Source organism: Peromyscus maniculatus, chromosome 16 (genome assembly GCF_049852395.1).
Source record: "Peromyscus maniculatus bairdii isolate BWxNUB_F1_BW_parent chromosome 16, HU_Pman_BW_mat_3.1, whole genome shotgun sequence".
Taxonomy (NCBI): domain Eukaryota; kingdom Metazoa; phylum Chordata; class Mammalia; order Rodentia; family Cricetidae; genus Peromyscus; species Peromyscus maniculatus.
The window spans coordinates 3,281,705-3,306,894 of NC_134867.1; the positions used below are offsets into that span (position 1 = coordinate 3,281,705).

At 35.6% G+C, this 25,190-nt stretch overlaps 1 protein-coding gene across 1 annotated transcript in view; it reads right to left on the bottom strand.

The window, feature by feature from the left end:
• Ascc3 (activating signal cointegrator 1 complex subunit 3) overlaps positions 1 to 25,190 on the bottom strand; it is a 323,710-nt gene that overhangs the window by 98,194 nt on the left and 200,326 nt on the right. The window contains exons 31-34 of the mRNA XM_006983742.4: positions 14,463 to 14,600; positions 14,251 to 14,371; positions 12,903 to 13,035; positions 8,721 to 8,846 (exon numbers count right to left, since the gene is read on the bottom strand). Of these exons, the coding sequence (XP_006983804.1) occupies positions 8,721 to 8,846; positions 12,903 to 13,035; positions 14,251 to 14,371; positions 14,463 to 14,600 (518 nt within the window). The remainder of the gene's footprint in view (positions 1 to 8,720; positions 8,847 to 12,902; positions 13,036 to 14,250; positions 14,372 to 14,462; positions 14,601 to 25,190) is intronic.

Sequence of the window (25,190 nt, forward strand, 5' to 3'; positions counted from 1 at the left end):
CAGATAGCCTCATTGCACAAACCTCAATGTCGAATTTTCAATGAAGACCCCTTTGGCCTCCACAGGTACCATGCAAACACATGGTTCACAAACATACATGCAGACAAAACATCATACACATAAAAGATAAAATAATAAAAAACTGTGGATACTTGAAGTATTACAAGTACACAAATTTCCAGCTTATTAAAATCTGTTTCTCCTCTAATTTTAATGCCCAAAATAAGATACCTCAAATTTTCTGCATTGACATTCTTTGGGCTTGCTAAGCCTATATACATTCCCAATACGATCAACAACTGTCTGCATCATTTCAGTTTAATAGTTATTCCTGCACGAGTAGAATCCTTTTAAACTAAGAAAACATTCTTCATGCAATTAAACTTATGGAAAACAATATAACCATGAAACAAAAATTAACATTCCACTTTTATTTAAAAGTTTATTAGGTTATTCAATGAAAAAAGCTTATGAATACTGTTACCACTAATAATTGTTATCCTGAATATTTAAGTGGAATGCCAACTTGAAAAAAGCTTATGAATACTGTTACCACTAATAATTGTTATCCTGAATATTTAAGTGGAATGCCAACTTGACATTTTGTACTATAAAAAAAATGTTAGATGTAAAAATATTTAAGGCCATCAATTATGAATCTCCTTAAAATAGATGTTTTCAACAAAAATTTTGCTTCACTCACTATATTTCATTTTATTTTACTTTATGCATTATAATTTTGTTTTGGTGGTGAATTTTGCTTCTACGTGTTTTTGAAGATTCATTTTCTCCAGATAACACAGCGGAGGGGGTGGTGGTGGCGGTGGTGGAAGGAAACCCCTTGTAACTACTTAAAATCAATTGCTAAGAGAAAAAACTTCAAATTCATGCTGTCTCTGAGAATACAAATTATCTTACAAAGCATTATTCACAATCCAACCCACTGAACAATCAACTTATTCTAACAGGAAATATTTAAAATTGTTACTGATACTCATACTCATTCCTATTTTTTTTCTAAATGTTGTCAAAGTTCTCTTGGTACAAGTGGAAGAACACAATTCAGTCCAAGGAACTGCACTTCACTGACCTTTCTAAAACACGTTCTATGGTTTAATATTTGGTCTGAAGGTAAGATCACTTAAAACATTTTAAAAATTCTATAGAGTATATTTTCCATCATAATTAGATACATAATTTGTGAGATATATAAAACAATATAAATGTAACACAATTATGTTTTAGGAATCACAACATTTTGAGATGTCTGATTGGGAGCACAACACGCTCCCATTCTTCATATAAGTGAACTTTGTTACTTCCCAGTTTCTAACCTAAGTAAAAGGACATATCATTACTTTCAATAATCACTTACTAACTTGAAAAAGCATGTGGCAGCTAACTAAAAAGGTCTGTTTTCATGTTGTACTCTCCACAGTACAAAATTTATAATTTACTGGTTACTTAAACAGCAATTTTTACACAACTGTTTAATTACAGCTAACGGGCAGAGTGCAGTTTCGTGCTCACTGTGTCTAATCGTCAAGTCATTATCTTCCTCTGCTACAAACAGAAAGCCTACCTTTTGTCAGCATGCTATTTCATTTCTTTTACAGAGAAACGCAGTTTCACAATAATTGACTTGTCAGAAACTCTAATTTATGAGTCTGAGCTCTGTAAGATTTCTCTATATTGGACTTAACCTGCACACAAGCAGGGCTGAATATTTACAATGCCGTTAACAGGTGCTGAGTTGTTTAATGATTCTAATAGCCAGAAGCGTACTGAGAAAGCCAGCGGGATCACAATTACAGGCTGTTTGAACACAACAATTACTAGTCCCCAGAGAAGTGTGAAAGTCAAAGGCAGTCTGATACTGACAGCATCTAGCACATGGGCTAGACAAGCTAACTTCTATTAGCAGTCCATTGGGAAAAAGTCATAACAAGCCTCTCCCTGAAATAAAAATTTAAAAGTCCATAAAATTTAAGCAATCAAAACCTAACACAACTGTAAAAAAAATTATCCTTCAAAGCCCCTATCAGGGTAGAAGTAAGAATGCCACACAGGAAACCTCAGAACATCCCCTTATTTTCAATGTAGAACAGATGAAATTTCACCATCTAGGAATGAAAGAGGTTTTATAGTAAAGTGAAACTGAGACAAAGTTACAGCAAACAGTTTGCATTTAATGTGAACAGGGGCAACCATTTCCTTTTTAGTTTATGTAAACCTCGCCAGATAGCTTGCTGGGAAAATTCCCATCAGTACCGAAATGCCACTGCAGTAACTGTCAGTGCTGGGAAGGCATTTGTTACAGCACCATGTTTTTTTATGTTCAGATTATGCAGCAGTAATAATGACACAAATAATGGAAGAGCGCTCAGGGACAGCTGACAAGACCTCATTTTTGCCTAGATATATTTAAAAGCAGAGTGAAACTGAAAATACAAATTGAAGCACAAACTCAATTTGGGGATAGCTTCTATTTTATGAAAACAATGTATGTGTTTATACACATTTGAACAAGAGTATATACATGTACATATATGTATATAGTACATAAGGCTTGCTTATACTCATGTGCAATTGCATATATATTATACATACATATGTATACACATGTGTGAAAATAAATAGACACACAGCTAGCAAGCCAGGAACAGTGGCTGGTGTGGTGTAGTGCTAACTTTATAGTGTTGGTATGATGAACTGAAGGTGGCTGGAATAATCAGGTCATTCTTATTATTGATAATGAATTTTCTTTTGAAAACAGTATTTCTTTTCTATGGGTTAATAAACCTGGACACACACACACCAGAAAGTAGCTTGCATATGAATATCCTTTCCACTCAAGATAAGTCAAATCTCAATTTATGTTACTAGATGAAAGGACGCACTAAGAAAAAATTAACATTATATACACTACAGCTCTTAATGTAAGAAAACTGTAGAGTTTTAAAAGAAATTTGCCTGTTTCCTCAATTCCTGTGTTTTTGTGCTGAGGTTTGGGGATAGATAATTTCAACAGAGACAATAATAAAAAAAAAATAGTCAAAGCCAGTCATGATGATGTGAAGCTTGGACACTGTTGGTCTGAATATAAGTTAGGATAGTCATTTTAGAAAATAGTATGGAAATTCCCCATAAAACTAAAAACAAAATTATGAAATGATCCAGCTATCTGACTACTGGTTACATATCTTAAAGAAATTGAATCCAGTGTGCTGATCTACTACTCTGCACTGCCATGTTCATCTCAGTATCTTCCATAACAGCAAAGGAAGGGAAACATCTAAACACGCATCCACTGATGAACAAACATGTAAGTGGCACACGAAGAAATACTGAGCTTTTCAAAAAAAAAAAAAAAATGAAATGTATCCTCAGCAAACTGGATGGTACTATGCTAAATCTAAAAATATTAATGTTAAGAACTTGAAAGCAGTATGCTGATTTTAACAGGCAGAGCAAAGACAGAAAGGTGAAACACAGGTAAAATTACAAAAGTTTAAGTTACTGGGAAGATAGAGTGCTGTAAGTCTGAATAGCAGGGTGACTGTAGTTAGTATCAATTTGAAAATGAATTAAAAATAGATTTGAAAGTTATTACTACAAAGAAACAACATATATAAGGTGAAGGATATGAATTATGGCTAATATATGTATTTCATAACATATACATATACTTAAACATCTTAAAATTTACCCATAAATATAAACAATTGTTTGTCAAATTAAAAAATTTAAACAGAGCTGGGCAGTGTTGACACATGCCTGTAATCCTAGCGTTCGGGAAGCAGAGCCAGGTAGATCTCTGTGAGTTCAAGGCTAGCCTGATCTACAGAGCGAGATCCAGGACAGGCTCCAAAAACTACATGGAGAAACCCTGTCTTGAAAAATAAAAAAATAAAAGAAACAAAAACAAACCCCAAAACCAAGACCAAAACAAACAAACACCCCCCCAAAGTTAGATACATTTTATCTCAGACAAATGTTTGTAACAAAGTTGTTTAAACCAAAACAGTTTATCAGAAGGAATGTCAGAGTTTATTTACAGCTTATTAAAATGTTAACTGTATATTTAGGCGTAGTTTATTTTTATGTAGCTATAAAGGTATATGGATTTAAAAAACAAAACAATGTTCAGGCTGGGAAGGCATTAAATAGCCCAAATTGTCAAGCACTGTTTCCACAAAGATCACTTTTAGCACAGCCCTAAGGAAAGGTGGAAAATGAGTACAGAACTCATATGACAAGTGATGGTCAAAATGTTAGAAAAACTAAAAAGTTTTCCATGAAATTATATCCAGGCTATATATCTAACATGTATATGATGCATAAATGAATTTGTGGTCATACTTGACTTCCTTTCCCAGGGTATTTCATTAGCCATATGCAAATATTCCCAAATCTAAAACAATTCCTAACCCAGAACACTCTGTGTGCTGTCATTCAGTACAAGGGATGCCCTGTCTATGTGCATTTTGTGCCATTCCAAGAATGAAGCTTAATGATCTAAACAGGGAAGCATGTTAATGTAAACAGGAGGTATGTTTAGATCTTCTTGGTCTAGTACATGACAGATTTTACATGTAAGTTATGATTCTACACAGTCTTTTTCAACAATGTACAAACAATAATTCAGATCTGTTAATTGTCAATTGAAGACTATATTTCATAAAATATGTATGTATTATTTTCATTTTTATAGATACGTTAAAATTACACACAGCTGTAATCTGGCTGAACTGTAATTACAAATTTCCATCCCTTTTTGCTTTATACATTCTGACACTGTTTTCAGTTACCTAAACCCTCTCAGAAGAAACTACAAAACCTCTTAGTGATTGCACTCTTCTCCTAATTCTCGTTTTGCCTTCTGTTTTGTTTTGCATGTTGTTAATTCTGCAGCGTTTGCACTCTCACACTTGGTCTTTTTCATATTGTTTTGAGACAGTCTTACTTCGTAAGCCAAAATGGCCCCAAGCTCGTGGCACTACTCCAGGCTCTGCCTTCTGAGGGATGGAGGACAGGTGCACACTCCCACTTCCAGCTATTATGCTTTGTACAACTTTCCAACCTTAATAGTCAATGTTACATATTTGAAAACCGCCATTTTAATTTTGTATGTAGCTTACAATAAATGTTTAGTTTGATTTAAATAATAGATCTGAACTGCATGTGGTGGCACACACTGTAGACCCAGCACTGGGGAGGCGGCAGTTCTCTGTGAGTTTGAGACCAGCTTGGTTTAATTACATTGTGAGTTCCAGGACAGCATCTGAGCTACATAGTGAGACTCAGACTTAAATGCGTGCCCCCCACCAATAAAAATAAATGCATCTGAGAATTTCTATCTTAAACAGGGAAATATAAACCACTGACAAAATTTATTATTATAACTGACCTGACTATGACACAAAAAGATGCTGCCCATGTCCTATGCTGAACACTGTACTAGTGCTCATTTTACCCCCAATGAAAGTCAAAGCCTTAGCTTATACAGCGCTACATGGCTTATTCACCACAACAAAGCAAAAACTTTTGCTTAGTAACGCATCTTCAGAATAGTTAGAATTGTAGCTGGAACTTGGGCTTTCATGCTTGTCCAGCAAGCACTTTACCAAACAGAGATATTTTTAGAAAAACAAATCATTTCTGTTTTCTGGGCTGATTAACTGACATAGAAAATTCGGAACAGATTTGTACTACAGAATAATGACAGCTTTATTCTAACCAGAGTTATCACAAACATTTACTACTAAAGTTATAAGTACATGCGCTATGGGGAGCCAGGAGTGGATACTTAGCATCCTAAAAAATCAGTTGAAGTAGCATTTATCAATGTGATTGGCATATTTAAGACTGTCACAGCCTGGCTGGCTATGAGGGCTGGGGAGGGAGTACCACACAGGATTAATTATAGTAAAAGCCCCAAGGGGGAGTAACCTGTTTGTTGGAGCTGCTGTAGGTGAAAATCTACTTTTATCTCTCGTGGTGTCTTTGGGAACTATCCTGTAGGTGAAGGCAGAGGGAAGCAGCTACCACAAGGAGAGACTTCTCTAAGCCAGGTCATTAAGATGGTGAACTATTTGGTAAATTTCCTCTTAGTCAATGACTGGCCATCAAACAAAACTTGTGAGGCAATGTGAACTCTGCAACACGTGGATTTACATGGATGATGCCTACAATCAACCAGGAGACATACAAGTCACTGATACGCCACATTCCTTGACCAGAGACCTAGTATAACTTTCCTTTTAAATGTCATCACTGTGTACCACTTCAAGTTCTAACTCTAATTACCACTGTTTATTAGGACTGTATGTAGATTTCCTCATAAAAAATCAAAGTGAAGGCAAACCAATCCAAACCAAAATATCTGGGAAATTTCTTACTCATTATCTTAAAAGAAAACCAAACTATCTAATTTACATGTTCTATGTAATTCATCTTATTTTTGATCAATACTGTTTGACAGAGTACAAATGGGACTAGATTAGGGGTAGACTAGAAGCAGATGAAGAGTGGCTGAAACTAGGGAAAGAAAAATAAGATTTATTCTGAAGTAAAGTAAAAAAAAAGAGTCAACAGAAGAAAATGAGGTTAGGTAGATTAAAAATTAGATTAAGTTAAAATTAATTTTGATAGGTTTATGAATAATTCAGCTTTAGGCATAGTAAGAATGAAATGCTGGTGAGAAAATACAACTGTAATTTGATGGATCACAGAACCAACAACTTATTTTGAAGCCCCTCATATCCAGGTGATATACAAATACAGAAAGGACCTCTAGAAAAGAACATCATAATACCATGTGATGAGAACAGTGTTGCCTCAGTGGTATTTATGTAAAAAAGGCACAATATACGGAAACTTCTGCCTAACCCAAACCAAAGGGCGGTGTACAAAATAACCAGCCAGCATTTTTCAGGAGGCAGCATTTTCAGATACAGAAAGACATAAATGACACAGGACAGACAAGTTATCCAACTGTAATATAGAATTCTAGGTTGGATTCTAATAGAATGGGAGATTAGCAATACAATAAGTGAAACTTGAGTAAAGGATGCATGTTAGCTAATAGTTTATAAAAATGTCAATTTCTTGATTTTGGAAATTGTACAGTGGTTATATAAGGTAGGAACATGCGGTAGACAGGTTTGGATTAAATGGCATTTCTTTGTATTGTTTTTGAAAGACTTTCTTAAATTCTTTCTAAATTGAAACATTAGAGCTTTTCTTTTTCTTTTTTAGAACACATATAAAGGGAAGCAATCTGCAACCTACTACTGAACTTGCTTGTCCCAAATGCCTTAACGGTTAAGGGACTCTAAGCAAAGACACAGTAATTTAAAACTGCTATCTATGTAAGGAGAAATGTTGGCTGGAATTTCTTTAGATATGAACAGTAAGATTTTGTGATGACATTTTTTACCATGATTCCTCTGTTAAAGACCTCTTAATGGCTTATAATTTCAACAGGAATATCTCAGATTTGACCCCTGCTCCATTTCCTCTGTATCTATTATAGCCTTCAGCAGTAAACATCTTCCTTCCTTTCTTTTTTTTTTTTTTTCCCAAGGCAAGGTTTCTATGTGTAACCCTGGCTTGTCCTGGAACTCACTCTGTAGACCAGGCTGGCCTCAAACTCAAGAGAACTGCTGCCTCTGCCCCTGAGACTGGGATTAAAGGTGTGTGCCACCACTGCCTGGCAGTAAACACCTTTCTAACTGGTCTTTCTGCTGCAACTGTCTTCTACTAAAGTGCTTAGGAACTGAAACACAGCAAAACCTGTTTGATGATGTTAATCCATGAATAAGCACTCACACTGCCTCATTCCCTTACCCTCAGACAGCATCAGAGGTGAACTACTCAGCACAGAGCATAGGACACAGACCCTGTTCCCTCCAATGCTTTCATCTATTTTTTGCTGTGGACAAGCTTCACCCCCATACTCTTTAATCTCTGACCACAGCAAGCTTTCATATGCCCTAAACACTAATGACTCTGCCAAGCACCAGGACCCTTTGCTTTTATTTTCTGCCTCAATGCCTTACACATGTTCTAGTTTTGTACATCTGAAGTGTCACATTGTCTGGCAAGCTCTCATCTTCACAAGTTTAAATACAGTTCTCTTAGAGTACTTAACATCAAATTCTAGTGCTTACTCATGACTTTCCTACATGAAACAGGAGTCATTGGAGACAAGAAATGGTATACTTATATGTGTATTTCAGAATTTGACATAACATCTGATAAGTGTCTGCTATATTAAGATCTAATAAACTAGCAAGAGAAAAATAGAATCAAATACACTGCAATCTTATCTTCTCCTGCAGGGTTTTTGTTAACCCTAAGAAATGCCTCATAATTTCCTCCATCCATCTTAACCACTCTTAACCTTTCTGTGGACTCCATTTGTACCTAAGTCAGTGACTACCACACAGTTTAGGAGATTCCTTAATGACTTCCAGTGTTTGGTCTTCAGATTGCATAGGAAAACTATACTACGACAATTCAAATGATAACAAATGTATACAATTAAGCATCCTCTTATGTACTATGACCATATGGGACATATCTGATCTTGCAAACTTGAATCTACAGATGTGCTAAGAGCTGACAAGCATTCACAGACATGGAGTTTCTTCTAAGTACCTATGTTTTTTGTGCATACAATGTGCAATTACCCTTTCACAGAGCCCCACACTTACCTAGGGTTCATGATGAGACGTCGGAAAAAGTAAGTCCATGTGATATAATCCATTGCATCTTGCTTAGATGTTATTGTACCTCCAGCAATCTCTGCATTTAAGTGGTCAGAAAGCACTCCTAATAAGCTACACATTGAATAAAAGACAAGAAATACAATGAACAATAAACACTTATCTCAGTAAAGATTCAGATTTTTATGTTATAAGCTACCAAAAATAGCTTTCTTTATGTATAACAAGTGTGTATAATTTACAAATAACTTATTTCATTATTTGGTGATAACTGTTCAAAGTTGTTACAAATTCTAAAATTCATCACAGCTCCATGAGCTTAAGGACACATTATTAACTAACATATATATATATATATATATTTATGCCCTTTCTTGTTAAAAAATATGTTGCATTTTTTATATGAATATGAACAGAGTCCAAAGAGTACTATAGTAGTACAGAATTTCCCCAGAATACCTTAAGTAGTAACAACCTGCTGAAAGCAATTACTACTACAGGTCATCTGGCAAATACTCAACAAATGGTTATCCTTGCTATCGATTTTTAAGAAAAGAATGGTTATATGAAAAAATAAAACACAGGCTGGCAGAAAGAGAGCTAAAAACTTACAGAGAAAGAAAATGCAAATCAAGAGAGGAGGCTTGCTGAGTGAAATGCAGAACATATGAAGTGCTGGAGTAAGCATGGAATAAATAACGAAGAAGATGAAAAAGGAACTTGTGAGACAGGAATGACAGCAAAAAGCAAAGGTATCTCCTCTATTCACCCAGTGAGTATTAAGTGCTTGGAAAAATAGGGCAGTATCATGATACAAAGGTAATAAGATGTGGTGAAAGCCTGGGAAAGAACATGTTATTTTTAGTTTCATATGTAAAATACAAAAAAGCAAGCAATGTCTAACAAAAAGGGCTAAATAATTACAAATAGAAACATATGCAAGTATTCAAATTAGCTTTTGTAAAAGCACATGAATAAAAAAAACCCTGAATGTAAAAAATGTTCTCTATGTTGATCTCAATTTATTGTGACAGAGTGAAAATGGATACAGTCTGCATAAAGAGTACTGGCAATATTCATTTGAGGGCTGACTATAATCTAGCAATTTCCTTTTTTCATCACAATCTGATAGAGAAACATTTGTATGCAATATCAGAAAGGTAAAATGCTTCACTGTTACATTATACACAAGAGCAGGAAACTGTGGGGCTAGAGAAAAAGATGCCTCAGCAGTTAAGAGTATTTGCAGAGGACCTGAGCTCAATTGCTGGTACCCATACTGCAGCTTGGCAGTCTATAACTCCAGTTCTAGGGGATCTGATGCCCTCTTCTGGCCTCCTTTAGCATGGCAGGCATGTGGTGCCCAGACAAACATGCAGGCAAAACACACTAGAAAAAGAAATCTCTGAAGAGGAGAAACGTGGATGGCTAAATGTGCACTAACAGAGAAGTGAATTAACTATAGAATATTCTGTGACATACAAGGTATGAGCAATGGTCATAGCACAAGAAAAAGTAAATTATCTTTTTATTATACAATGTCCAGAATAAGTTAGTTTGGTTATAAATGGGTGTGTTATGTCAAATTCTTTACAAATTCATATGAGGTGGTCATATGATATTTCTCATTTGTTTTTGTGGTAAATTAGATCCACTTGCACTTGTTTTCAGAAACAGTTTTGTTATTTACAGGGTAAAATGTACTTTTAACTATTTGTATATATTGCTGAGTTTAATTTAGTGATGTTTTATTTTGGATTTCTGTATTCATTCAAGATACACATGTCTGTTAAGTTCTTAAAAAGATTTCTTACTGAATTTTAATATCTAAGTTATTCTGACTCCATAGAACAAACTATAAACTTATTCCTAATGTTTCTTTTTATCTCTCCTCTGTCTCTCTCTAGATGGCCTGTCACTATGCAGTCTAGTCATGGTTGGCCTGGAATATGCTGTGTAGACCAGGATGGCCTCAAATTTACATAGATTTTCCTGAATCTGCCTCGTGAGTGCTGGGACTAAAGGAGTGTACCACTATACCTTGCTATCCTACCTTTTCTATTACTAGGAGAATGCTCATTTATGACTGATATTATTCTTTCTATACTACAAAGAGTTCAACAGTGAAGAATCTGGGTCAGAAGATTTTATTATGAAAGAATTCTAGATTTCGAATTCAATTGCTTTGACAGATCTGATACTGATGACTTATATTTTCTTTTTTACTATGCCAGTTTTGGTAATTTTTAAAATAAATTTTACCCTTTGAGCTAAAGTGTAAAAATCATTTGTATAAAGTTGTTCATAATGTCTTATTATCTTTTTTAATATTTATGATGTTTTTTTGAATCCTGATATTTAGACATAAACATAAATTTTCTTCATCTTTGGAAAACACAAACAAACAAACAATAGAGACTAGTGGTATAATTCAGTGATCCAGGCTTCTAGGGGGAGGGGCATGGAAGCTGCAAGTTCAAGGCCTGCCTTTGATACTGAGAGAGTCCAAGGTCAATCTGGGTAATTTAGTAAAAAGAAGGGTGGAAGTGATATATATAGTGGTAGAGCCTAGCATGCCTCAGGCCCTAGGTTCAATCCCCAAGACCTCACACATATAAAAGCCAAACAAGCAAACAAAAGGCAACCATCAATCTTTGGGACCACTGAAGTCTTTAATAAATGTGCATTCTTATTTTAAGATTGATTCTTTTTTTTTTTTAAATTCCCTTGTTCTCCCCCCTCCCCTTCCCCCCAGCCCACCCTCCATTCCCACCTCCTCCAGGGCAAAGCCTCCCCAAGGACTGAGATCAACCTAGTAGACTCAGTCCAGGCAGGTCCAGTCCCCTCCTCCCAGGCTGAGCCAAGCGACCCTGCATAAGCCCCAGGTTTCAAACAGCCAACTCATGCAATGAGCACAGGACCCGGTCCCACTGCCTGGATGTCTCCCAAACAGATCAAGCCAATCAACTGTCTCACCTATTCAGAGGGCCTGATCCGGCTGTTCTTCCAGAGGTCCTGAGTTCAATTCCCAGCAACCACATGGTGGCTCACAACTGGATTAAGATTGATTCTTATTTTCAAGTGTGTGTGCATGTGTGTGTGTGTGTGTGTGTGTGTGTGTGTGTGTGTGTGTGTCTAGGAGGGGTTGGTGCACATGAATGTAGTGCACTCGGAGGCCAGAAGAGAGTATGGGACTCTAGCAGAACTGGAGTTACAGGTAGTGGGGAATAGAATTCTTGTATTACATGATCAGCAATATAAACTATTAATTACATGCCTCCTTATTGTGGACTATTTATTGCAAAAAGAAAAGTACCTAAAACAAATACCAAGGACAATACAAATTCCTCAGAAAAGTAATACTGTACTGAATGCTTTCCTCACAACAGATATTGATTCCAAGAATTATTTATCTGATCCCTACAAACACAAATGAGCAAGCTAGGATTGCTATCACCCCCACTTTACACATAATGAAACATGAAACAAACTGCTCAATACCAAGCAATTAAGTGGCAGAGCTCAGAGTTCAACCTCTGTTATCTGGTGCCAGAGCAATAGTTCAGTGTGCACAGTAGCCATAAGAGCATACAACAAAATTTCCCTTAAAATAATAGTAACAACTACATTGTTAAGTTCTGCTATAAGTTTACCAATTGTGTCCTAGTAAAACATTACCAGGACAAAAAATACCTAATTATATTTAAAAAAAAAAAAAAAAAAAAAAGCAACCATGAAGTCTGTTTTGTGTTGGCCAATTACTCCAAGGCACAGGGCCTGTCCAGAGTGCAAATGATACACAGTGTCACTTCATTGATGAAAACAGATTTTCCTTTTCTCAGGAGATCAATTGCAAATAACTTCTTTGTTAGGGCTGTTTACTTTGTTTTGATATTTTTTGTTTTACTGGACTTTTGTTTTTTGTTCTTTTTTGTTTCTTTTGAGACAGAGAGGGAGACAGAAAAGAGGGGGGAGAGAAAGAGGAAGGTTGCATGAACATGAAGTTAGGTGGGTAGGGAAGTGGGGATAATAGGAGAGGAGTTGGGGAATCAGAAAGAATAGGATCAAAATACATTGTATGACCAATTTATTTATAATTGAAAAGAAACATAACCAGGAAAATATAAACTCACTATGAAATGAAACCCGTTAGTTTAAAACCAAACTTACCTTGATTCTACTGGGAAAGGTTCATAAAGAAATTTTTTATAAAAATCTTTTTTTATGTCATGAACAAGAATTACAGCTTTGCCCTGGTCATCAAACTGAGGTCTCCCAGCTCGTCCCATCATCTGCAGCACATCTATGGGAGAGAGAATAAGAGGCATCCTGCAGTGACACTGAGCACGAGGTAAAGGTAATGGTCAGGGCACACTTCTAGCATCAAGAACTAACAGACAATAGAATACTTTAAGAACACGTGCTTCTTTGATCATCACTACTACAATCTTTAACATATATAATAGCTATATATATTTATATACATGATATGAACACACATACAGTATAATCTATACTCAAAAGGTTATATTAAATAAGCAATTGTGATTAAGACTGAACTCTTAAAATGGTAGCTTACACTATCTGTGAAATAAAGTTCTCTTGAGTTATTTAAGAATATTGATATTGTAGGGCCTGTGGAGGTGGCTCAGTGGATAAAGCACTTGCTGCACAAGTGTGAGGACAGGAGCTTGGGACCTAGCACTAATAGAAAAGCCCGAAGGGCATGGCAGCGTCTCTGTATCCTAGCACTTGGGAGGCAGACATGAGTTCCCAAGACAAGCTGGCTAACTAGACTAGATGAACTCCAGCTTTAGCAAGAGCCTTTGGTTTAGTAAATAACAGTAGAAAGTGACCGAGAAAGACAACTGGTATCAACCTCTGGCCTCCACCTGCATGCACACACACTGCTGGTGTGGCCCCACACATGTGCCTCCACACATACATACATGCACCCACACAAAATAAATAATAATTCTATTTAAAATCAATAAGGAAAAGTAAAGCCCATACAGGAAAACTTCTCCTGTAAGGGTATTTGATTACTGTTTCCCCTGAATAAGTTTATCTAGTTCTTATCTTTCATCCTCCCAGAGAATAATTTTTTTCCCTTTATAATCTGTAGGAACCTTTGCAATAATTTATAATTTAAAAACCATATAGCTTTTGAAATCTATTAATTATAGTTCTTAAGCAAAATTTATTGCACCTAATAGTTATTAACCAGTACTTTTATTTATGAATTTGAAATCACTAACTATGGTTTTGATTATTAATGAATTGGACAAGTTACTAGACAGGCGATTTAACCAGCTAAGCCACAGAGATTGCATGAATTGGGCAAGTTAATGGAATAAAAAAGTTTAATATTTTCTGAAGCATTTGTACTGAAAACAAATACTTCAAACTTGATTATCATATCTGATTATTATATATTTAAATGAGATGAATTCTCAAAATTTAACTTATATAAACATAAACTGCTAAGGATGAAATATAAGCTTAAGAAAAAAATTACCTGTGATGGGAAAATCCACATAACGTCTTGTTTTTCCATCATAATATTCAGTTCCTTTAATAATTACTAAGTGAGCTGGAAAGTTTACACCCCATGCTAATGTGCTTGTAGCAATGAGAACCTAAAAGATAAAGACAATGTCTTATAGCTAAGTAAAATAAAACTTCTATGTTCCTTTTAAATATGTGTTCATGGAGGAGGGGAAACAGTACCTGAACTTTACAGTTCACAAACAGCTCTTCTACAGTTTTTCGGTCTCTTTCATGCAGTCCAGCATGATGCATTCCTATCCCAAAAGCTAGAGTCAGCTTCAGGTTGGAATCTCGTATTGTCCCAATGATATTGTCCATCTGCCAATAAATGCAAGCACAAGTCTAAGATGCAGGTGCCTCAGCTCTAAAATACTCATGTATTCCAATTACATTTGATTGACATGGCTTTTTTTTTTTCCTTTAATATCATTATATGGAAACAAATTTATAGCCTCTCAGTTTTCATTAAAGATGGGTCAACTGAAAAGAATTTCTACTTGGTAAAAACATATTATCCAAACTACCCATTTTAATATTATATAGCAAGAGAAAAATATATGATGATAAACATAAACTCCCCTTAATGATTAAAGACTATATGAAATGATTTAATATTGTCTAAGAAGGTTCAGTATCATTGTTATATTAAAAAGATACTTATCTTTTTGGATTTGTGTCTAAACTTGAGAAAATGCAAACAAAAAGAATCTGATACAATCCTAACAGACAGAATAATTATCCCAACAAAGTTTTCATACTAAACTTAGTGCTCATTAAGTCAGAGGACTGTCTCAGTTTCTTTATCTGTAAATTAGAAATAATAACAGTAATCTTATACATGCATTTAAATTCCTCCATTAAAGTCATGTAATAATAGCTACTACTAGCCTTATATGTAAATTTGCCAATGGGTAAAAACAGTTTGAAGATGCTTGAAGGATGTCTACTCCAAACCTTTCTGACAGGAAAGCTCATAACTATAAACATATCTGAGTCTGAAAAATTTTGATCATTAAAAAAACCTGACTGCCTATTTTTGCTTTTTTCTTATTGCTTTGATCAGCAGCTAACAGCCTTTCATATTGCCTTGTTGTTTTTTCAGTGAAGTACCATTTCACTTTAGTAGATGTGGCAGCTCTATTTTTCTTATCGATGTAATACAGCCCTTTGTGCTTATGGATATCAACCCTTTGTCCATAAGCATTCTTATCCAGTTTTTGAAACCTCATTTTACTTATTATTTAAAATAATTTGACAGTCCCAATGTTTCAAAGTATTCTGCCGTGCCTGCACGGCAATTGGGCCCAAAAACTGGCAAGGGAAGTCGGGATGAACATAGCACACACACCAGTCAAGTTGCAAGCACCAGGACTAGCTTTATTCTTTCTTCCCCATCTTATATACCCTTTCAGGAGGAAACAAACAGAATTGTTTATCAAGCACCCAGGGGCAAGGAACAGTCAGCATGCCCCACGAAGCCACAGCTGCCAAACCACAAGATACACCAAACAGCAAAACATCCGCAGAACAGCCTGACCTCAGTGCACTCAGAACAGGGGAGGTGGGGGCAATCTTAGAGGGGTCTGAGCCATTCTGATCCCAACAGTATTCACTTGCTTTTTTTTGTTCTGTATGCTGTGAATGTGTTGCTCTGATTGGTTGATAAATAAAAAGCTGATTGTCCAGTACCGAGGCAGGAAGTATAGGCGGGGTGAAGAGAAGAGGAGAATGCTGGGAAGAGGAAGGGCTGAGTCAGAAGTGGCCAGCCAGACACAGAGGAAGCAAGATGACAAGGCAGAACTGAGAAAACCAAGCCACATGGCTAAACATAAATAAGAATTATGGGTTAATTTAAGTGTAAGAGCTAGTCAGTAATGAGCCTGAGCTAATAGCTGAGCAGTTATAATTAATATAAGCTTCTGAATGATTATTTTATAAGTGGCCCATGGGACTGTGGGGCTTGGCCGGAGCCGAGAAACTTTCGTCTATATTTAGTGCACAATGTGGCCAACGTGAATTTTTATCAAATACCTATAAAATATACATTTGCCTACTATATAACTTCTGTTGTGGTTTTAATTTGTATCTGAACAATTATATATACTTTATTTTTGCACTGAAATTATGGTGAAAATCCAAAGTGTATCTTCTATCAATTAAACTGGGAACAGTGGCTATATGATTCCTTATTTCAAAGTTAAACTATATAATTTCTTATTGAAAAGTTTTTAATATATTCAAAATGTTCATCTATTCTAGCTTTTGTATTTTTAAAGAGTTCATGTCTAAGCTCCATTTATCTCAGTTAAGTTTCACAGGTCTTCATGTTTTTTGAAACATGCTTTATAAATATTCTTTGAATGTTGACTGTACATTGGAAATAATGAATGAAAGAGAAATTTGATGGTAACAAGCACTAAATTTTATTTGCTTTTAAAATTTATTTCTTGTAAAGAACTAAACAGAAAGTCCAATCTCTTCTGTTTAGTGATCCTCTGTGCTTGTCCTTAAAGCAAAAAGTAACCTCAGGGACAACATAGAAGTTTTTCCCGCCATGAACATTCAACATCATACCCTTTAAACTATTCTATTTTAGTTACCTCTATAGCCTTATTAACACATGCCACTAGTACTCAATACTGGAGTGAGAGCTTGGAAAAGGTAACGTACAAATTTTATATGCTTGAAAGAGAAAGATAAATAACTATTATTGTCTTTAGATCTCATTTCATTTTGTTTTTCTCCTGACAACTTCTATCATGCACAGCCGAACCTGCATAAATTTTCTCTTCTGGGTGTGCATAAACTAAACATCTCAAAATCTCCAATTAAGGGACCTTTATCTGGCTGTTGCAGTTTAGAAAAAAATACACAAGTCCATATTATCCATGCAAGGAATCACTGCTTCTATTCCTATTCATTTCATTTTTACAATAAAAAACTTGTAAGATTTTAGAATGTGGGAGTAAGTTGTCTTATACTAGTAATACATAAAAGGGAGGTAAAGTGTAATAGTAATGTTTATAGAAAGCAATGCATTGAGTAGGCAATACTTCGAATAACACATTAGAAATGTTATTTATTAACTTTCATTGTGATAGTTATAGTGTATTAGCAGTACATTCTACCTCATAATACATAACTAACAGCATTTTTGCATGTGTCTGTGAACATAAGAAATAAACTTTTCTGAATTTACCATAAGATATGTACACTGTCTACAATGAAGATGGCATAGGGACGTACGTTCTTAAATCATCTCATAAATTATTTGTGTGATTTTTACCGTATAAGGTATTTTCAACTTATATTGATTCACTGATACTTATAAACTTAAAATTACTTTTATATTTTTCAGCTTTATTAATGAAATAAGTACACATGAATTGTGTAATTCACAGTGTCCCATGACAACCATACCTCAAAAGTAATGTGCCATCTGCCATTCAAAAACCAAAACACCTTGTGACAGGAGGTTTCGGGAAAGAGGAGCCGTTTCTCACTCTCCCCACCTCACACTCACATAAATCAGTGCACTAAAAAGAAAGCTTTGCCTGTCTGAACTGGCAATCCCTGAAATTCTCAAGAGGACAATTAAAAAAAAAAAAAACAACTTCATTTATTATACAGTTTCTAGAGAGGAATCTGAATTCTCTAAGTAACAAAAGAGAAAATTTATAGATGCTAATCATTAAACATAAAATACTACTAAAGTAGCCTAAAAGAGTTAAAAAATACGTTTTATTGAATCATAAATATTTGTTATTATATTTTAAAATCAGTTTCATTTTTATCAAATTATTTTAAGTCAAGCAAAGAAATTGGGAAATTTTCAGGTATTGAAAGGTGAACATTTTAACAGATATTTCTTTAGCATTTTCTATTTGCCTGCCATTGTGCTATCAATTTACAAAGCTTATCACAGATTATCTTTTATACAATGAGTAGTGTTAACATCACACTTAGTTTGTTTATATAACTCAGTATGTTTAAATTTAAGTTTCATTGATTTTGAAATCAACATAGTAACCTTTCTCAACTATGAATCAATAAAATAAGATTCTCAAAAAGTATTTGGGTTATAATCTCAATCTCTCCAAGGATATGTAGTACAATTCCATATAGATATAAGACACATTATTTATTATGTAAGAATGAATACTATAGGACTGAAAGGGTTAATTTTTGATAAAATGGGATGCTACAGAATTATGACTAACTACAATAATGAAAACTACAGGAAGTTTCAATTCCAATGTTCATTTCTGTTTAACAAATATTTGTCGTAATGCACTGGTATTTTTCCAATAAACAGCTTTTGAAATATGTCAGACCACCTAATAGTTAAACAAAAAATACTCAATATTGTACATAAAAGAGAAACAGATCTATATTCTTTGGAGTGATCTGTTTAGGGGGTAGGAGAAGAGGCACATATGTAAGCTGTTGAACCATTTACTTTAACTTAATAAAATTTTTTATATTTTAAATTTATTATACTCAAAAAGCTTTTGTAGAGAGATAGGATTCCATTTAAGTAGATACATTACTCTGGGCCTAACGTACATTCCAGTCAGAATATAATTCAGCAAGCTGATGACAATGCTGGCTCCACAAGAAAGAGACCAGATTGGACAAGAATGAGCTAACAGACTGTGCAGCCCAGCTCTGTCCCTCTGAGTGTGATATATTGTTTCAAGATGCTAAAATCCCATAGCTTCTCAAAGCATATCTGCTGTGCTGGTTTTCCCATTTTCACAGAATCCTCATTATCAGAACTCTGTACTCTTTTTCAAAGCATGTCAGACTCAGACCATATGCCACTGAATAATGCTTATCAATGGTCTACACTGCTGAACAGAAGATATACTAAGCAGAAGAATCATGAAAGTTACATGTTATTTCTAAAGACAAATAAACCAACCACATTGATACAGATGTTAAATGAAGTTTAAGTATTTTCTTGTAATTGCAAAATATTAATTTCTGAACTGTTTCTCTATGATGAACCCCACAGATGTAAGAGGGGAAATTATCAATGAAAGAAACAACAGAGAACATTTTACTGATATGACAACAGAAAAGAATTCAAGAAATAGTTATTCAGAATAAGTTTCCAAAATTTCCCAATACTACAAAATTCATTTCTTTCCTGACCTGAATGGTAAATACAACCACACTGCAAAAGATTAACATATAGTGATGTATTAATTTTAAGTGTATACATATGTGATCGAGGAAATAAATCTGCCTGAGGGCAAAGCTTAGCAACACAGGCCCTGCTTTTAACACACAAAGTTATGAGTTCTATTTCTAGTAATGCTGATTAAAAAAAATTACATGTGAAATAAATATAGAAATAAAGTGTGAATTACAAATACGTAAACACAAATCTAAACAATAAATAAATAAAATCCAAACAATAACAGTTTTGACACATCTTTCAAATACATAGAATAGCATTTAAAAATTATTTTTTGATTGGCCTAATTTTTACTGGAATCACAAATTAAGATATTAACATGTTTTCCTTACTCACATCTCTAAGTTAATTCCCTATGTCACTAGCAGAAAATCCTTCTGTAAATACTTCATATTTACTTTTAAACATAACTTTGATACTTATTTCTATTTTTAGAGAGTTCTGATTCTAATACATGCTTGGAGAATATGTCCATATATCAGGGTGCTTTTCAAATGCAGAAGAGACTGAGTTGAAAAGGAATATTACAGTTAACTCTTTAAAGTAGCACAATTATATTTTATTAATATGAATCAAATCATGAAAGATGATAACCAGAAGAGCATAAATATAATGTAAAAGTTCACTTCATAGCTTTGAGCAGAAGTAGCCTATTTATATGGCATACTCAGTGTTGCAGAACCATGATACTACAAAAGTTGAGTATTTAGAATATCTGCAGATACCAACTGGGCATACTAATCTATAATGTTCCTAACATGATACTTTGTAATCACAGGAACAATCCATAACAGTTAGCACACTAAAAATACATTATTTTTCAGGATCCAACATGTTTTTCACGTATTTACTTCTCACAGCAGTCCCATGAGGATAGAGTTGTTACCATTCCTTTTACATGTGAAAATTTGAGGCTTAGTAGCCAAGCAGCATACTGGGGTTGTATCCAGTTGTATCCACTAATGGTGGATAGTCAGTCCTGATCCCAGAACTGCTGGATGTAGTTCATGCCATCCAACACAGTGCCCCATATATTACCACATGAATGAGAGACTACTTACAGTTACAATGCTCACTAGATCGCATTGTTCCAGACTGTATGCAGAAAACAGGTTAAGATTTGATACAATGAGTAATTATCATCTACACACTGGGGAAATCTACTCAGATGATTTGCAAATATTCTTTAGTGTTTGAATATTTCTATACCTATGCCTGAAAAAGAAGAACACCTCAATTATCTTGTTCTATAAACTAAAACCAAATAACATCTCTTTCAACTTCATCATGATTGTGAAATGGCATAGTCTTGTCAGTTTCTTGTTCTTATAGCTACTGAATTTTTTTGCATACTTTTCCTCATCAAATTCTGCTTTTCTATCTTATGTAAAGGTAGTATGTTGCCAATGAGCCTACTTACTGTAAATATTGCAAGATAAAAAAACAACAAACAAAACAGGCTGAGTTTGCTACCCTGTGTTTCGGTCCAGCTTGTTACTTGGTTTGTGCATCACCCAAAGTAAAAAATCTTTCTATTCTAGTTTTTGCATCTGGAAAATTGGGATAAGAACTATGTTTTACATGTTCATGACTAGATTTGATAATATATCCTTTAACAAACTATAAAGAACCCCATGTATGCTACCAACTAAAGAGAAACAGCTTGCCTTCTGATGTTTAAAGGATGAAAATTAATGTTTACAATCACACCTGTATCCCATGAGTCCCAACTGGACCCAAATGTTCAATGCTTATTAGCAAATTCACAGATGTCTGTTTTCCATCTCATTTTTAGACTAATAGCATCATAAGCATTTCCTTGGTTTTTAAGAGGGATGAGGCCTGGTTTATACATAGAATAGGCCCAGGTTCAGGGAGCAGTGTGGTGTTTCTAGCTACTCCTGAAGCTGGCATAGGAAGGAAGACCTTTAGCTTGAGGGCACCCTGCACTAAGCATAGCAAGATCCTTGTCAGAGTGAAAATAAAAATGGGCCAAGTGATAGGAATACCAACCACGCACCATGGTCATGCATGCCTGGTGGGACACTTAGTCATCTCCGCCTAGTCATTTCCGGATCATACATCCTGCATGCCCCATGGTTACAAGGTCACATAGTCTTGCGGACGTGACAGAGTGATCTCTGCGCCTAGGCCTATGGGCGCAGGTGTGTCCTGGCCTTTATAAGGTGGCACCCAGTCTCTTTCTTGCACATGTCCTTCCACAGGCCTGATCACATCTATCCTTTTTTCTTCATCTTGATAAAACTCTTGTTAGTGGATTCTGTTGTGTGTCATGACTTTTCCTTTGGGGGCAATAATGCTGCAAAAACCATCACCAAGGATGTAAGTCACTGGTAGACACTTGTTGAATTGGTTACTGGTCTTGTTGCTAGGACAAAATGCCTGACCAAACTAGATTAAGGGAGGAGGGTTCATTTTTTTCTTGCAGTTGTAATGCAAGTCCATCATGGTAGGGAAGGGAAGGTGGAGCAATCAGTGAGAAGCAACTGATCACACTATGTTCCAGATTAGGAAACAGAGAACAAGGAATGCTATTGCTCAGCTAGCTGGCTCCTTATTCAGTGAAGCTCATGAAAGTGAGATTTATTCATCACTTACATAATTTTTCATGAATTACTTCAAAGTAATATATAAAATTAGCAAACTTTTAAAGTGTTTCATATAATTTAGGTAGGTTTCTACCCCATTAACGAGATTTAACTATACTGTTTTATTTCTCATACTTGTTTTCATGTTGTCTCCATCTTCATCCATTACCTAGCTTGCCCTAGTCAGAGACATATTTCCTTTTCTGCTTCGGATCTTTGGATGTTTCCCACCTGTCCTGGGGGGACTTCTGGGAACAACAACATATTTTGTTCTACATTTTTATAGGGCAAAAGGCTTTGGAAAATTCTTATTAATTTCCCCTTATAGGAACAAATATAAATTAAGTAGCTCCTTGTTGCATTATTTTAGGTACTTAGATCTAATTTAATAGTACACAGAAAGAAAGGGGCAGCTTTGGAACTATACTAAAAGGCAGAGAGCTGAGGGAAGAATGTAAATATAATCATGACAAAAGCCTAATCTTTTGCTAGCATCTTGCTATCTGCTAAGAGATGGAAAAAAAAAAAGCAGCATTCAACCAGTGAATTCAGTCTTGTATATTATTAAATGACCAGCCTTAAGAATATACTTCCTAAGGGTTCAGAAGAGAAACTACGAACAGCAAGATTTATTTTCGGCAAAAGAATCTCAGGACACCGAGCTCTTTAGTCCATTTGCTTTAATCCTCTCTCAGTCTCTAGCTTTACAGTTATATACCCAAACAATCCTGCCCCTCGAGCCAGCTCACCAGGCCTGAATTCCTGCAAGGTCATGAAGGCAGGTAAGAATTTTCCTCAAGCAGTGACCATCAGGCTTTCTTTTACAACCCAAAATGGGAGTAGTAAAAGAAGAGGTCAACTGAGTGCTAATGACTAGTTAGTATATCAAAAAGGGGATCTATGTGCTCAGTCTACATTCCTAGACCTGGTTTGGGGGTCTATTAGTAAGGCTGTAAGGAAGGAGGGTCTCACCCTACGTTGTAAAAGAAATAAAGCTATCCTCCTGACCTAGGAGACAGGTGTTGTTTCGTTTGTCCTTGGATGCTTCAGTCTGTTCTTAGAGAGTACAGAGGTGTCTCTGTTAAGATCCCTCCAGGGATGGCCCTGGTCAGATGCTGCTAATGACAGTAACTGCAGAAAGACCTGCAATTAGGGATCCTGGCTGTGTTACTGCTCAGGATCCCTTTAGTAGAAGGGAAATTGTGCCCAAAGAATGATGGAAAAGCTACAATAGCACATGAGAAACTCATAGTAGAAAACGGCTAAGAATCAGAAGCCAAATAACACCAAGGCTCCTTGAGCCTCGGCTTTACCTCTGGAAGGCCCTTGGCTTCTCCCAGGTATAGCTTTGTGGTAATCAGCTGAAATCCTACTTTATATATTGTTGTGGCTTGCAGCAATTCAGAAGAAAGGGCTTTCGCTCACTTTTGTATCTTTTAGTGCTGGCTGGGTACATACCCAGAGCTAGCACCATTCCTGCTGCATGTGGAACTACATGGTTGAACACCTGAGGGAAGGTGATTTAGTGAACCTTCTCAGTGACAAATCAAAGCACCGGTTAACTAAGTTGTGTACTCACTCCATTTCTTCCCACTCCCCTCATTTACTCTGTAACCAATTCCAAACTGGCTTCTGTTCATAACAGATTTCTCCTTGCCAAGTTCGCTCACAGGGCCTCCAAGAGTTAAATGACACTAGGAGCGTCTCTATCATATCACAAATTCCCTTTATCACTTCATGTAATCAAGCATTTCTCCTGCACTGATCCCTGTCGACTGGCATCTTATGACCTTTGACCGATTCCCATTTTCTGTCTCACTTCAAAACAAGTGATTCCCTTATGTCCCTCCTCTTCTCTACACTGCCCAGGGCTGTTATGGACTCACTTGGGCACAAAGTCTGATTGTACACAAACATGTCCAACTCCATATGTTCACATCTGAAGTAGGTTTGACAGACATCTTACATTTAATCACTTTGTAATTTCCACTTGAAAGCTCTTAGGCGTACCAAAAAATATGTAAAAAAATAACTTTTGAGTTCAAATTTCTTTCTTCCTTTATTCCATCCTTCATTTCTCAGATTTTTTTTTCTTTTTTTTGCCATTTCATTAAGCAGCATCATTATGTTCTGAGTTAATAACCAGGGTCCCATTCTTGATTATTTTTTCTGTCTTTCATCTATCATAAACTCTTATTATTAATTCTAAATTTGTCTTTCCTAAGCTACTGCCACCAAAGTAGGAGGCCCTAGGCCACCATCCATACCACCATCCACACTAAGTTCTACTTTATTGTTCCAGAAGTAACAAAATGTTCTCAAAAAGTGAAAGATCTGGGGAAATGACTTAGTGGTTAAAGAACTTGCCACTCAAGTATAATTATTGGAGTTTTGATTCCCAGAACCCATGAATAAAGGCTGGCTGGTCATGACAGATCACTTGTAATTCTAGCCTCAGAAAGTGAAGATAGAGAATCCCCAGAGAAAGCTGGTTACCTACCCATATTGATGAGCTCTAGGTTTGACTAAGAGACTCTCTCTTAATGAAGAAAGTAGAAGAGTCTTCTAGAATGATTCTTGGCACCAACTTGGGGCCTCTACATGTACATGCATTCAAACACGTGAAAAATGTGAATACACCCACAAGAAAAATGGAAAAATAAAAAATGTAAATGTAATTGGTGCTGCATACACCTGGTTATTATGAATTAATCCCTTACCATCTGCTTGGTTTGCTCCCTGTCTTTTACAGCTGTACTCACAGGTTACCTTATCAGAGGCCTCATGCCTTGATTACTGTGTAATATCCCACAATGAACACTCCCATCTCCCCTATTTATTATTTTCCCATGCAAATCACCACACATTAACTTATTTGCTTGTCATCTCCTCTCCTCACTGTAATGTTAATTATGTAAAGCCAAGAACTTTACCAGACACACAAGAACTACAAAAGCATTGGCCTTATAAACAAAAGTCCCTCCACAGTACTTAAAATAAAATTTAACTACTTTAATGGTGTGTCTGTAGTTTTGTACAAACTTCCTATCTGTAGTCTTTTTGATGTGCTCCATCATTACTAGTTTAATGGGAAGT